The sequence below is a fragment of the Peromyscus californicus genome, unplaced genomic scaffold, assembly GCF_007827085.1.
Source record: "Peromyscus californicus insignis strain IS unplaced genomic scaffold, ASM782708v3 Scaffold_16__1_contigs__length_79575227, whole genome shotgun sequence".
Classification (NCBI taxonomy): Eukaryota; Metazoa; Chordata; class Mammalia; order Rodentia; family Cricetidae; genus Peromyscus; species Peromyscus californicus.
Window position 1 is genome coordinate 77,777,619 of NW_026294458.1, and position 15,247 is coordinate 77,792,865.

At 47.1% G+C, this 15,247-nt stretch overlaps 1 protein-coding gene across 2 annotated transcripts in view; it reads right to left on the reverse strand.

Moving 5' to 3' along the window:
- Window positions 1-4,774: 4,774 nt before the first annotated feature.
- The window catches only part of Dscam (DS cell adhesion molecule), a 611,935-nt gene continuing 601,462 nt past the window's right edge, over window positions 4,775-15,247 (reverse strand). For both annotated transcript variants that reach the window (XM_052741323.1, XM_052741322.1), the window contains 2 exons: window positions 11,255-11,317; window positions 4,775-5,742 (listed from right to left, as the gene is read on the reverse strand). In XM_052741323.1, coding sequence (XP_052597283.1) covers window positions 5,387-5,742; window positions 11,255-11,317 — 419 coding nt within the window. In that variant the 3' untranslated portion in view covers window positions 4,775-5,386. The remainder of the gene's footprint in view (window positions 5,743-11,254; window positions 11,318-15,247) is intronic.

Here is a 15,247-nt window from a genome sequence, read left to right on the forward strand (position 1 = left end):
TCTTCTGGTCCAGCCAGCTGTCTCACACAGTACTCTACAGCAGTTAACTTTGCTTGAAATCCCATGGTGGGTCATTGTAGCAGTTGGTACTGGTGTCAAGCTTGGGTATATAGAAGTACCCTGAGCATTTTTTGCTGTCACACTGTGTACCTAGAAAAATCTGTCTCCATGCAACTTTTGTGTTCTGAAGAGTGAACACAATGAGGAAGGAAGGCAGATGAAATCCTCGAGGAAGGTCTTTGACGGAGGGACAGTTAGTGACGTAGCAGTGGGGATGTTCCCTAATAGACTCTGAGAAAGCCTCCATGGAAGCATTGTCCTGATTCTCTGTTCAGTGCAAAGCTCCGGCTCTTCTTGCTGGGAATATCAGCACCTTGATGCTGAGTGTCAGCTCTTGCTACATGAGTGGGTGAAGTGCCACCTTCTAATCTGAGACCCATGGAAGGGCTTCACAGAGAACCAACTGGAGAAGTTAGATCCAGAGGAAAAGGGATGCTGTCCTATCAGAACGGCCATGGTGCTGGCTTCAGACACACTGACAACTCGCCCTGGAAGATGATGGAGAGCTTCGGTAGTGGAAGGCATGCCTGCTTTGTTGGGTTGAGTTTGTTGGTGGCTGTATGAACAGTGCTTTCTCAAGGCAAGGACCTGACTTCCATGTGTCTGGTGTTAAATCACAGGTCACAGCGTAGCTCCATCACTATTCCACCTGAGAAGTAGAACTTCCTAAGACATATTCAATTTTGTATTAAGGAACGGGTCCCTCTACAGAGTTCAACTGTAGGGGACCCTCGGCATAAACCAACTCTGGAAGTACAACCCTGTATCTTCACAGTGTGCTTAGAGACTCTGTTTGTCTTGGTGCTGTGGTGCCAGATGGATCCAGGCCCTGCTGTGCCCAGCGACCCTTCTAAGCACTTCCCAGCCACAGATACATACATGATTGTATTCCTCAATACATTATTTTCTCTATGGAAGAGCTGTCTCCTTGAGACAGAGTTCTGTCTTCTCTATGAAGACAGAGCTAGGGCTGATAAACAGGTCTTTCTTCTTACAGTATGTTTGAAGTCTCCAGGACACAAAGGCTCACAGGCTTTATTTGGGGAGATGAGGCAAGCACCCTGTCAGGTGCTCAAAGGCACCTTTTCCAAGTTTTATAATTTGCTTTGTCTGAAAGTGAGAGGTTGAGAAGAGAAAGGGAACAAGAGCAACAGTAAAAACAAAGAACCTGACTAACATTCCCACCAAAGTCAAAACACCTAAGGACGGATCCCTTGCAGGTCTAAGCTGCAGCTTGCCTCTACAGGGTGCAGGAAGGGAGCTGGGGCTGCTCACTGCCAGTTAGTAAGCCAAGCAGTCCATGGGATGGTTTATGGGCAGAGAGCTCATGCCATAGCTGAGACTCTGAATGTAGGGTGCTTACTATGCTCTATTCTGGGAACTGAGGACACATGCAAGTAAGACAGACTTCTTTCCTGATGGAGTGGACACTCTTAGGTAGGAAAACTGAAAATATTATTTAAGGAGTAAATTATATAGTAAGTCAGAAGATAATAAGCATGTGGATAAAGAGCCAGTGTAGATGTACTGGGACAGGTGACTGTGGTGAGATACAGGGACCCATATGGGTTTCATTGAGGAGGTAAGATGGGACTGACTTTGGAAGTGGGGAGGGATGTTCCCTGACCTCCTGGGTCTTGGGGACCAGTGATGGTGTGAACTTAGACTTCCTCTGTTTACTGTCTGGGTAGTTCCAAAGTCTGAAAAGGGCATCTGGCTATCCTGCCAGGCCTTTACCTCAGAAGGAGAAGTTGTTTTCATTATTTACAAGAAAGCCTACCTTCATTCATCAGAATACACTGAATCTGTCATTTTCTATGCCTACTTCTTGAACAAAAAGTTTCATCAACACCCCGACAGAGAAGACATTCCTGTCTGTAGGGTGCCTGTCAGGTGGGACACTGAGAATTGCATCCCAGCACATATTCCCTCGATATTGCTTGATGACTCTGGGATGATCCCATTAGCTGAGACCTACCCTGTCTTCAGTCAGTGGAATCCTCGCTATAGCTACCATCTGACCCTGAAGTGGTCCTGCCTTACTAGGGCTTGGTGATCTCATGGCTTCTCCTTCAGAATTTGGATGAATGTAGTCTTTTGTATTCCTTCTTGGTTTAAAGCCCTTGTTGAAGGTTGCAATTACTTGATGCATGAGAAAAACAAGGAAAGTCTTTCCTTTTGTCTCGTCTCACCTGTTTTGATGGTCATTTTGGACCAATGATTGAAAAGAGAAGCTATGTGGGTCTTCAAAGCCCTGAGTATTTGTGTTTATCTAAGAGCTGAGGTCATCTCTGGGTCATATTCTTTAGAAGGTTAAACTAAGACTTTACAACATGGACACACTGTTAAGTTCCTTTAGACTTTTCTACATCTAAAGCTGGACTATAACAAACTAGTCCTTGGCTTCCTAATCCCAGGGTGATATGCATCATTGCTGGAATTGGATTCATAGCATCTTTCTGGAATGTCCTGGTTGTTTTAAAAAAGGAATCAAGTCGTTCATACATCATGGCACCAGGTCAGAAAGAGAAATTGTTTGCTTGTTTTAAGAGCCGTCTAAGCAGTGATCTGTTTTCTCTGTCTTAGGATAGTACAGGGGTCCCTGCCACAGGGGTGCCGAGAGGATGGGCTCAGGACTTAACTGGTCTAGCCCATGAGCATCTTCAAGCTATCTCACTGTTCAGATTTTCTATCCTCTTAGCCTTGTGGATGTATGTGTTAAAAAAAAAAAAGCATCACATAGACATGTGAACTAAACAGAAGCACCAGGGTCCCAGGAGATGGTAGAAGTGAAGAATGCTGTGTGGCTCACAAATACCTCCACTTGCTTACTTTACTTTACTTTTCTTTACTTTACTTTACTTTTCCATCATTTGGATGGATTAAAGGGAACCCAGTCCATTGAACCAATAGCTCTTCCCCATTTACCCAACGGCTGTCAGGCAGAGGCTAAAGAATTGATCTGAGTTGACCATTCTAAGAAAGGATTGTGTCGGTCTGAGAGTTGGGAGTAATCCCTGGGTCATATTCCTTAGCAACTGAAAATAAAACTTTCTAGAATGGAACTCCGGTTAAGTTCCCATAGACCCATGTGAGGACATGGATAATCCAGTGACCTCCCCCAAACAAACCAGAGAGAGACAGGAGGATACAGAGGAAAACTCACTGTTATTGCTGTCATAATGGTCTTTTAATTCACAGCTCTACACCCCTTTGGAGACAGTATTGGGCCCCTATTTGAGGCAGAGGGGAGTTTTTGATACAGTGCTTGCATGTGGAATTCATTTTAACAAGTGTTTCCAAGGCAGGAATCCTGCAAGCAATCCATTGCAGAGGCAGACATGTCAAATCTTTTATTTTTGTACATCTTGGGAGAAAAAAACTTAATACACTTCCAAGGGTGGGAACTCTACAACTTTTAGACTTATGGATGCTAGGGTCTGTCTTTCTTTCTCTAGAAAGCAGCATCTTGATCCTTCCGAATCCATGAGGATATCAAGAATAAATTGTGCTCTGAAACCATGGCAAGTAGCATATACCTCACATTCACAGAGCCCCTCATGTCAGAGCTGTGGCATGGCTGTGATGGAGTCTTGTACCTGCTCTGACTGTGCTCTGTGTGTCTGAAGCTCAGGAGGCACAAAATCTGCCTAGAAGATAGATGGAAGGGAGGGAAGGATGAAAAAGAAGGGAGGAAGGTGGAAAGGGAGTGTTGTAATCAAGTTCCAGATAGTAATTACCACACCAGTTTTTGCTGATGGATTCCATGGGGGCACATAAAGGAGGTCTAAAGAGGTACTTGTGTATGGCATTACTGGGAAGTAGGGAGCTGTGGACATGGGGTCAGTTTTTCTAGTCAATGCCAAAACTCTAATGTGAAGAACTGGTTCTCCTCGCCTGTTTGGGGAGGCATCTGGAATGGGGTTCTGCTGCCTCGGAGAATGGCAGGCTCTTTCTAAGGCACACTGTGTAAGAGTCAAGGGATGTGGGATATGGTCCCTCCCATTTGTGAGTAGGCTCTCTGTTTGGGTAAGCCCTATGATAAGGCATTTAGACAGAGAGAAAGGAAAAGAAAAACAGAATTTGGAGGAACACTGTATATGGACTGGTTTTTCCTCTGGGTACCAGGGAGAGGACTAGAGATGACACTTCTGAAGATGGTCTGCTGTGAATCTGTCAATCACAGTGAAGACAGGGCAGGAAAGGGAAGTGGGACACATCATCACTTCTTTTCTCACATAAGTCATGGGTAAAACAAAGAACTTAAAGGGTGAGCAAGCATCTCTTGTGAAGAGCCAGAGAATACTCCAGGCTTTGTGTGCCATACTGTTACTGAACTTGACATCACAGCACGAAAGCAACCACAGATAATGCAAATGGAGCGCAGGGCCTTTGGACTTCTTCCAATAAAACTTTATTGACAAAGAGCAGTGCGCTGGATTTGGAAAAGGTCTGCTGACCCTGATGAGTTTGACAGCAGGTCCTGCAGTGGACAAGGACCTGAGTCCTGTGAGGGGCTTAGAATACTGGATGGAGACCAGGCTGCCTTTTGTTTGGTTTTTCCAGCCGCAGAGTTGACGCTGTGTCTTCTGTTCAGAGCTTAGCATCTGTTTTCCTAGATTGGGCACTGGGTCCAGTCATTTTGTTCACAAACGCCGATGTGAGCAGGACGGAGGCCCGAGCAATGGACAGGAGGTATCAGTAGACATGCAAATAAAGGCAGACCACCTTTTCTCTTTTATTTCGCTTAGACAAAATGCAAAGAGTGTCTTATCAAATTAAAAAGTAAACAAAAAAGAAAACAGAATGGGTTCCCCCCACCCCCTCACTGACAGCACTCATCCTAATTAACAACAGAAAATCAAACCGAGGACCTGGTTCCTAGTGGGAAGGAAAGGTGTGTGAAGGTGACGGAGGCTGCCCCCTGCCCCCACAGCAACGTCCCTCTTCAACTCACAAATAGGTTAATTTCCCCCCCATTTCCTTTCTTGACTCTTGTGTGCTAGAACTTCTGTTCAGAAGGTTTGACGAGTCCCCATGCACTTTGTAGAAAATCAGTAAAAACGCTATAGCCTGTGAAAATCATAAAATTGGACTTCTTTCCCCAAAAATCAGATGCCCAGGCAGATGGAGCCCACACTCAGACGGAAGAAAAGCAGAGAAGTCTTTGCACTGTCTGTGGTTTCAGTATTTTCTTTCTTTCTTTTTTTTTAATATATTTTGGCAATTTTCTTTAATTATAAATATTGGAATTCCGTAAAAAAAAGGTAGCTTTGATTGGATCGTTTAAATTGTATTTACAACCGCTGTCCAGCCACGCCATGTGTTATACCAGGGTGTAAGATTTAGCGTAGGGATTGTTTCCTTTTAAATGGCCCCGAGAGTCCAGCAGTGACTCCTGGGAGCTGCTCATTTTAGCTGCCTGTCCCAGCTCTGCACCCTCTCGCTGAGGTAAGGTGGCCACGGCCCCTTGTTGCCACGACTGCTGTCCTTCTCTTGTGGAAGAGGTGGAGGAGGAAGCCTCCATAGGGGTGGGCTCAAGGACGGTGGGGCGCTTCAGGGTCCGACTTTTCTGGGGTTCCAAGCACGCTTGTCCTAAACTCAGGTCCCTGCTGGTGCCTGGTGCCCCTCTGTTTAACAAGAAGTCCATTCGAAGGTATGGAGGCAGGTGTATGAGGTCACCTGGGGACAAACACAGAGAGTTAGTTGGTTTGCTTAACTGGGCAGAACACCTTGGCAACCCACAGTGGGAACTTTGCTCTAGAGGAAGAGTTCTCACTGTGTCGGGTGACATTTCTTAAGATAGCTCATTGGAGTGGACTCCAGAGAGGCAAGTGGAATGGTTTTCACACTTCTCTCCCATGGGCCACAGAACATTAACTCCAGCCTGAGACATGGAGCTAACAAGTCCAGACACCCTTACCAGAAGATCAATGTATGTGGGAGGCAACATGTCTGCTGGATATGAACTGTGAGAGCAAGACCCACGTCATTGGAAGTGTGGGGTGCCTGGGGCTGGAGGACGGAGCCAGGTATACTGAGGAAAGGGACAACTCTCTCTACTCTTGACAATTTACAGAACTATGTGGCCTTGGACAGCTGTTTATGATGGAGTGAGGCAAAGGCAGCAGGGTCTAGCCTTCTTCTCACCATCCTGGCCTTCTCCTTACTCTCCTCTGTCTTGGCCATGCTGGGGTGGAGATCACAACAGCTTAGACCATAGTGTGACTCTACTTCCTTTGGCTTCTATGATGCCATGACAGCACACCTTCCCCTCTCCTTCAAGAGTGCTGGCTTTGGGGGAAAGCGGTGCCTGATGCTAGCCTCCACCACGCTCCCACTGGTGGAAGCCTCCTTTCCTCTGGGATCCTCCCGTTGTAACAGGGAAGGCCCCTCTGGTGGCTTTTTCTTCCCAGTTACCTCCTCCTCCATGATGTCCTGCTACCTGGCTATGGCCTTCTGAGGACAGCACTGAAATCTACACTTTTTCCTACCTTCTGCTCCTCTAGGTCTCAGGTCTGCATCACGGTCCCTGCACCTTCCCTGCCTCCCCATTCTTTCTCAATTCCCCATGAGAGTTTCCTAGCAAATCCTTTTCTGTCTCATCGGCCTTGCCACCCATTTCTTGTCCACTTTGACCTGACAGGACATCTGCAGCTTCCAAGGACAGAAGCATCATCCCTGAGGTCACCCCAGCCTTCAGATGCCAGGTTCTCTGGCATCTTCCTGGTCCTCAACGGCTCCAACACTGGCAGCATCTGAGGTTATCATTCTTCCTCTGCCTCAGCTCTGCGGCCTCCCAGCTACCTCTGCATCTCTGGCCACCATTCTTCACTCTCCTGCATCCGCTTCTTCACCTCACAATACAGAACTTCAGAACGTTACCAAAGGGCCCATCCTCAGCCTGGCTTGGGAGGTCCAGCTGCTTGTGTCGTCTTTTTTTATGTGTTTTATCAATAATTATCCTTTCTATCCTGTTCTCTCCTGAGTCCCAGGCATGAACTTCAGAAGCTTTGTTAACATTTGTCTATAGATATCCACTCTGAATTTGAAATGCCACAGCCTACAAATCCAGGTCAGAAAGGCCAGGCCTCATGCCCACTCAGACCCTAAACATCCCCTTCTCCAGGGTGCCCAGTACTGCTTAACACTGTCAGCATTCTTCCAGACATTAAAGCCACTCTATTTTTTGGGCACTTTCCTCTTCTGGTTACTTTGTTTGAATATCTTTTGACTTGTTTCCATCCCCATCTCCATGACCCTGGCTAGAGTCATTAATCCATCCCACCACCCCCTGCAAAGAGTTAGCACACCTGGTAGCTTGAGCTGGACTCAGTCTGGTACTTAGTCTCTGCTATCCTGGAAGACACACCAATCACTCTCTAGCCTATCTATGCATCTTATTATTTTTTTTCACTTAAAGACCCACATAGGCTAGGGCTGTTTGTGCATCAGGCTAAGATGACCCCTGGGGGCTGTTCCTGTCTATCTTGAAGCCTCAGGAACTGTCTTGGCACACATACCAGGTGAGCAGCTCAGGCCAGAGAGTATGGTGGCAGTGTACAGTTCTCCAGCTGAGAGGATGGGTAGGGGGATGTGCAGATGAGAGGGACCTGATGGTGCCCTGATCTTGGGGTGGGGGCAGCTATGGAACGTAAGAGAATGAAATTGAGATATGAAGGACACCTGTGAGAAATGGTTTCAGATGTGTAGTGGCAACGGCAAAAGCGAAGGCCGAGTCCACTGTGAATCCCTCGAGGTTTTACGCTCAGGAGACAGGGTCGACAGTGGACTGTACTATGGTTTAATGTGTTCAGACATTGGAGGCTTGGGCCTCACTGTGGTGGTGGGGTCTTTAAGAGGTGTGGTCTAGCAGAGGGCCTCAGGACAACTGGGGGTGGGCCTTGAAAGAGATGTGGGGGTCTCAGTCTCTAACTGGCTTCCTGGTCTAAGAGGTGACCTCCTCATCACGTTCCCAGCATCCTCCACGGCCCTCTCCTGAGCCAGCACTATGCTTTTCGCAGCTTTGTTCTTCAACACTGAGTTGAAGCAATGCAGTTTCTTCATAAATTTAACCCGCCTTTGGTATTTGTTCTATTAACAGAATCAAACAAACACAAAGCACCAATTCTGAAATGATACATTGGGAAAAGATGGCAAGCTAGAGGATGGGTTGATTTCAGACGCGTTGAGTCTGGAAGGATTGGGCCTCTCCCATAACATCTCAGCACAACTCCCATCCCCACCCCCAGTTCTGACTAAGATGGCTGAAAATCTCTGTTTATTTTGTTTCAAAACATTCCTGGAACTCCTTATTATTCTGTAAGTTCACCGTCACCGATCCAGATTGTCTGTAGCAGGAGTAAACTTGGCATCCCAGAAAGTTCTCTGCTTTCCCCACTGACTAGTCAGCAGGACACTGAGGAACATAGTCTATGACTTAAGGCTTCTAGAAAGAAATAAACTCAAGGCAAGCACCTCAAGAGCATCTTAAAGGACCATCCCCTGTTTTCAAAATGGTACTACTTTCGTAGGATTTTTCCTCAGAATAGGAAGAAGGATGACCTTATTCTTTGGAAATTTGTCAAGTGATTTCCTTGTGTGTCACACCGGCATGCTTCTTGGTATTGGTGGTGTGAAGATTCACCTACATTTGTTCACTGGCTTCCTCGGGCTCTCTCCACATTAAGGACTAATGAGGAATTACATGGTTTCATTAAGAACCACAGTGTGTTATCATCCAGATGCCCTGGCCACGCTCAGGAAATTCAGCACACTCTAGTTCAATGCTGGCTTCACATGGAAGTCCAGTCATAAACAATTAATTGACCATGACCCTCTGGTAGAGCAAATGACACACTCTGCTATCACTCTGAACAGGGTGTGGGGTACTTGTTGAAGTCAGATGTCACATCTGCAGAGACTAATGTGAAATGTACATGAAGATTAGATTTGCTCCTGAAAAAAAAATACAAGGATTTAATTTTTTAAAATGAAACCTTATGGTCTTGAAAATGCTTTATTATGGTAATGGACATATTCTTCAGCTTTCTCTATCAAGGGACTAATCTATGCAGAAGCAAACACAAAAGATTAATAGAGATGCCATTTAGAGGGCTAAGGAAATGGCCCAGTAGAGAAAGTGTTTGTCATGCAACCATGAAGCCTGGAGTTTTGATCCTCAGAACCCAGATCAATTCTGGGTGGGTGTGACTGCTTGCCTGTAATTCCAGAGCTCTGATGATGGAGACAGAGGCTCTTTGGAGCAGGCTGGCTGGCAGGACTAAGCATGTTGGCAAGTTCTGGGGTCAAGTGAAAGGCTCTGCCTTAATGAATAAGGTGGAGAGTGGAAACACACCACGCACACAACCACAGGCAAGACAAGAAAGATGGAACATTATTTTTCAGTGTGAGGGACACTTGCTATATGAATCAATACATGCTACCTGACCAATTTTGAAACGTGTGAAATTTTATATATTTCAATTCCTTAAAAGTGAGTATTCCTAAGAGTTCAATAAGCAAACTAGACTGATTTACTCTTTTATTCAATTGTGTCATTATTTTTATCCTTTTGTCCCAATGTGTGAGAACAGGTGGATCACATTTACTCCAGGGCTATTTAGGGGGTCAGGTTAAGAAGATCTGTGACTACATCTGATATCTGACTCCATCCTGCATGCCTGGTGTATTTGTAATGTGCTATGACATGCTCAGGCCTCAGGTTTTACCCCATTTTGGTCTCCATCAGATTCCCAGAGAGTAATGATCCCCCAAAGCCTGTAGTATTTCAGTCCCAACCAGACTGCAGATTTCTCTGGTCTAGGATTGTACAGATCAAGACAATGAGCACAGTGTCCCGTGCTGGCAAGATGGTTCAGTGTGTAAAGGCACTCACCACCTTGCCTGGAGGCCTGAGTTTGATTCCCAGGACCCGCGTGGTAGAAGGAAAGAAAAGACTTCCACAGATTGTCTCCTGACTTCCACACATATGCACACACAATGAATACATCAATAAATATTTAAAGAAAAACAAGGTACCCAAGATTTATGCCCATCAGACTTCTCACTTTTGGTGTTGTGACCAAGAGTGTTCGATAGCTTAAACAAAAGCTTGGTTAGAAGTGCTATCTTTCATAATGAAACTAGAAAGATCTTCACAGCTAGGTCCCCTTGCAGGTCTGCCAAGCAGCTCAGGACACTGAATATCTTGTAAAGAACCAGAGTTAAAACAGGCAAAGCTTTATGAAGTTAGATGGTTGCTTAAAGAGTTAAAGAGCAGCTCTCCTTGGCGCATATATACGTATGGGTAATACATATATATGATAGAGTGTGCTTTCCAATCAGTGCACAGAGCAGCTCTTTGGGCTGTGTGAATGCATCCAATGAACATGCTTCATAATGCATGTGCTTATGGGGAAGGCAGCACCTGGGTGGTCAGCGCTGAGCTGTGTCAACTGTGAGCACATTATGCCCAGTGAAATCTAAGCCCACACTAGAGTTTAAATACCGGCTGGGAGATGGGATTGTTGGGAAGTCTGTTTAGATCCTAGGTTCCTCAGACGCCTCACAAATCAAGGCCACTACTGACATGACAGCTCTAGGAAGAGAAGAGAGTTTGGGGTAGAGGTGACCCCAGACATGCTTGCCTGCCTCCACCATCTGTCTGTTTCATATGGGAGACACTCATTCTTGACTCCAGCAGGGCATCCTGGAGGTTGGGAAGACATTCCAAGCATGACTAATACAGATTTGTTGCCTCATTCGTCCCCAAGATGGGAATACTTGTATCCCGTGTGGAAGGCTGTGGCGGTGACTCCATTAAGTAAATAGCTCACATGCAGGTTTTACCATAGGACAGGACTTTAGAGGTGGAGGCCTATCAGAAGAATGAGAGGGGGTGCTGATTAGTGGTCCCCATGGACCCAGGTCCAGAATTCTGAGTGTGGCTTCACCCAGAGAAGTGGCCTTTGCAGATGGGATGAAGTTAAGTGACCTGAGAAATGACCATTTGGATTTAATATGGACTTTAAATCCAGTGACATATGTCTCTATAAGAGCCAGGCAGAGGGACATGGGAGGCACATGGGGGGAGAGCCATGAGAGGATGGAAGTAGAGCTAGAGTGGTGGGGCCACAAGCCCAGGGTAACCTGGAGCCAGCAGAGCTGGGGTTGCCCAGGAGTGTGCTCTTACCTAGAGCCCTCAGAGGAACATTTGTCAGCTGGTGTCTTGACTTTGAACTTCTGGTCTCTAGAACTGTGAGAGAATAAATCTGTTTTAAGCTCCCAGGTTTGTGGTGACCTGTCGCAGCAAGCCTCGGGAAACCGATACCTTTTCTTCTTGTCCGTGATGGGCTTAGGGTCTCCCCACCAGCAGTCACACCCCTCCTTTCCCATTGGTCATTTCTGCCTCCACCAGCCAAGGGAAGAGGAAAAGAGTTGAAGGAGCTACAGAAAGTCCTTGCTAATGCTGGGAGCTCTGCCGAAAGGCTGCTGGTGCCACTCCTGTCGTCCCCCATTTCTTCCCCACCAAGCCTGAGCCACAGACCTGTGCCTGCTCTCCTACTCCTGCAGAAGCAGGCCCTGTCGATCTGGCTGGGAAGACAGCCCAGAGCTTGGCAGGGAGGGCTCACTGGACTTGGCTTCCTGCAGGTCCTGGACCCCAGTGGGAAACACCATCCTCTTTGAAGGCCTCCAACTCCAGAGGGGAACTTTCCCCCAACTCTGGCCAGCCAGGAGCCTCTGAGTTCCCTACACACTTGAAAGCACCAGCGCTCAGCAATTCAAGAGCCCCTTCACTCTGAACTCCAGACTGAGTATACTGGTTTATATAGCATGGTGCTAACCTCTGACAGGAGCACACACCCTGAGCATCCTGCCTGTGGGATCTGGTGCTGCGCAGGCGTTCAGAGTCAGAACCCAGTCAGTCCTCATACTGCAGAGAGCCTGGCTGCAGTCTGCAGTGTGGCTTTGGGGGTGCCACAGCCATTTGCGGGGGTCATTACCTTCTTTCCTTCTCTTGGCCCCCCCACTGGCCTAGCCTTCCCTCCCTTCCTCCTTTGCTCCATCCCCCCCTCCATCATGTCCTCACCCTCCTTTTTTCCACTTCATTTCTCACTCTTCTCTTCCCCCTTCATTCTCTTCTGCCTCCTCTTTCTCCCTCTTTCTGTTTTGTTTTCCTTGGATAAAGCTTTCATTCATGAAGTCAAAGCCATACAGAAGGGTAAAACTCAGGGGTCAAGGGTAGGAGAGGGCTAAGGAGAGAGCTGAGTGCAAGGTAGCACTCAGAGCACAGACAGCCAACAAGTGTAGTGTGTGTGTGTGTGTGTGTGTGTGTGTGTGTGTGTGTGTGTGTGTGTGTGTGTGTGTAAGAGAGAGTGGAGAAGGGGGAGAAGGAGAGAGCACACCGTTAGGAAAGTGGGAAAACACCCATGCCTAGGTAAAGACGAACATTTGACTTGGATTATCTTCCCTATCTTCCACCCCTTTGTCTCTGCTCACCCCACTGTCTGCATGTCCAGCTTCCCCCCAAGTTACCTCAATCCAGTTAGCACCTCTTTCCCAGGCCAAGCAGGAACACAAACTGGATGACAGGGGCTTATCAGAGTCCCAGCTGGGCTTTTGACTTAGGCAACTTTGAAGCACACATTTGTCTAGCCATCCAGCCCCTCTGCACTCTGCTCTTGGGGTCCACACCCCTGTGTCAGAAGCAGTTTGGCAGGACACTAGGACAGTGAGGTGCTTTGAGGAAATGGCACTGAGGAGGCCAGAGCTGAGACCAAGATGCTGAGCACAGGGTGGTATGTGAGGCTGAGCTGGGTGGGGACAGGGTGAGTTGATGGGGGCGTGGATGAGCGACAGCCACAGGGATGAAGAAGCAGAGACCAGAGAGACCGATGCACACAGGAAGGTGGAAACAGAGACAAGAACAGGAAACAGCCACAAAGAGATGAAAGTTAAAGGTGGGATCACAGGTAGAGGAGAAAGAAGCCTGTTCTAACCTATAGGACATTAGAGAGGAGGGTGTGATGGGAGGACCCGTGTATTACGGTCATGGAACAGCCCCTTCTCAGCTTCTAAGATGTGTGCGAACCACCAGAACAATACACACTCATCCTAGGTGCCCTTTCTCACATTTCCCCCTTGGGTCTTGCTACAGATGGCAAACTGCACCCACCACTGCCCTACCGGGAGGAGTCCAGGCCTCGGATTTGACTCACGTCTCAAGGGAGGAGGGCAATTTAGCTATTAACTCAGTGTTATGTGTTATTTTCTGATATAATGCTTCATTCCTCATCCTCTGCCACGGCCATCTGGGGACCTTCAGTGACAGTAATGTCTCTGAAAGTCCAGATTAAGTAAGCTAGCATCGATTTCACTGCTTCTCCTAACTGGCAAGCACACAGATGTAATAACTGCCCCCTGGCCCTTATGAGGCAGGATTCTTCCCTCTCATCCATCAGCACTGGAGGCTCAGAGCCTGTCATCTTCCATGAAGGAAGGGGGCGGTCAGGCTGTCTGTCCTGATGGTGTGAAAACAGCTCTATGCAAATGTTGCCTCCTTTTAGCTAAAAACTTCCTGAGCTCTCTCAGTGTATTCAGACTCATGCACAAAGTCTGAGTGTATTTCAGTCCTGGGAAAGGAAAGGCAACGTTCATCAGAATGGCTACAGAAACCCTGCAGTGGGAGGCAGTCCACACATCTCAGTCCCTGTCCCCCCGCCCCGTGACCATTTGTCACATACCGCACAAGCAGAGCATCTGGTCCAGGTCAGTGAAGCTTCACTGAGGTTGACCTCATCCCTGGAGACATGTGACAGTGTCATTATGTGAGGGGCAGGGAGGTATGCTACTAGCATTGATGAGTCAGTGGTCAGGGGGTAATCAGGACCTGCCCCCCAGCACCTGCCTTAAGATAACCACCTTGCCCCAAGTATTGATGTCACTGTTGTTGAGAGCCCTCATTATGGATGGTGAAGGTTCACAAAACTAAGCAGGCCCTTCTCTCCTTCCAAATTCTACATGGGACTTACTGAACTCAACCTGCGTTGGGCGCTATCCCTTCCAATGTACCAGACCGTGGGAGCTTAACCTTCATGGAAGACCACAGGAAGATGGTTGGTCATACAGTGGCCAGAGACAAAACCCAGGTGTTTCTCCCACTGAGCCTGGTGAAATGGTTGTTGAATTCATGTTGAAATCCCTCCTTTGCTTCCAAAGAGTTCTGGGATCCCCTAAAGTACCATAGTCAAACATGGGAGGCACACTTGGAATTTTCAGCCCGAGAGAGCCTTTCATATGTGTTAAGCTGTCTCACCTATAACACAGGTAAAGTATATCTGCATTGGAAATTAGGGTTAGTGTGTCCTAGGAAAGAAATAAACCCATGTACTCTAAGAGCTGAGCATCCCTGGATATACTGCACAATGAAGCTCTCTTTTCTTTCTCCTCTGTAACACCTTGTTATCCAGGAACTGGGAAACTGCGTAAATGCTGTCCCAAATTCATGGAAAAGTAAGTGTACCACAGTTCTCAGGAGCTCGAATCGCCTCTTCGGAGACATAAAAAGAATCTTTCATCAATTTCTAACTGTCTGTGCTTGGATGCAGCTGGATATTGATGCAGAAGTAAGATGCAAAGGACACTCAGACCTCGAGTTCTAACAGTTTCAGTAACTACCATGGAGATGAGCCTTGCGACATTACAGTCCAGGAGCTTATGAGGGAAGGCGACTGTGGAGTCTGCCCTCACCTCAGGCAGATGGGATCTAACACGTTTTTAGTTTAATATTAATGTCACACCATGGTAATAAAAAACTTGTAAACCAATCTCTCTGTAAATGAATCTTCACTCCCAAAACAGCAACCAGGAAAAACTCTAAATAAATGATGTGGCATTAATATCAGTGGGCCCAGTGTTTGGGCTCAGTTACCGTTCTTGGCTTGTGCTTTGGAGCCTTCATGCATTTTTAAGGGTACACTGATACTGCGATCTTCCTACTTGCTATAGACTTTAAAAAACACACTGAGGTATGAGGTAAGACTTTGAGTTGGTCACAGCTCATGAGTCTTTAGCAGTAAAGTAGTTTATTTATATCCAGTGGGATCAGAAAGTCTTCCCTGGCCTCTAGGCAGCGGAGAGCTCATGAGCTGGAGTACTGGATTACCCGGTGGAAATACTGGGCAGG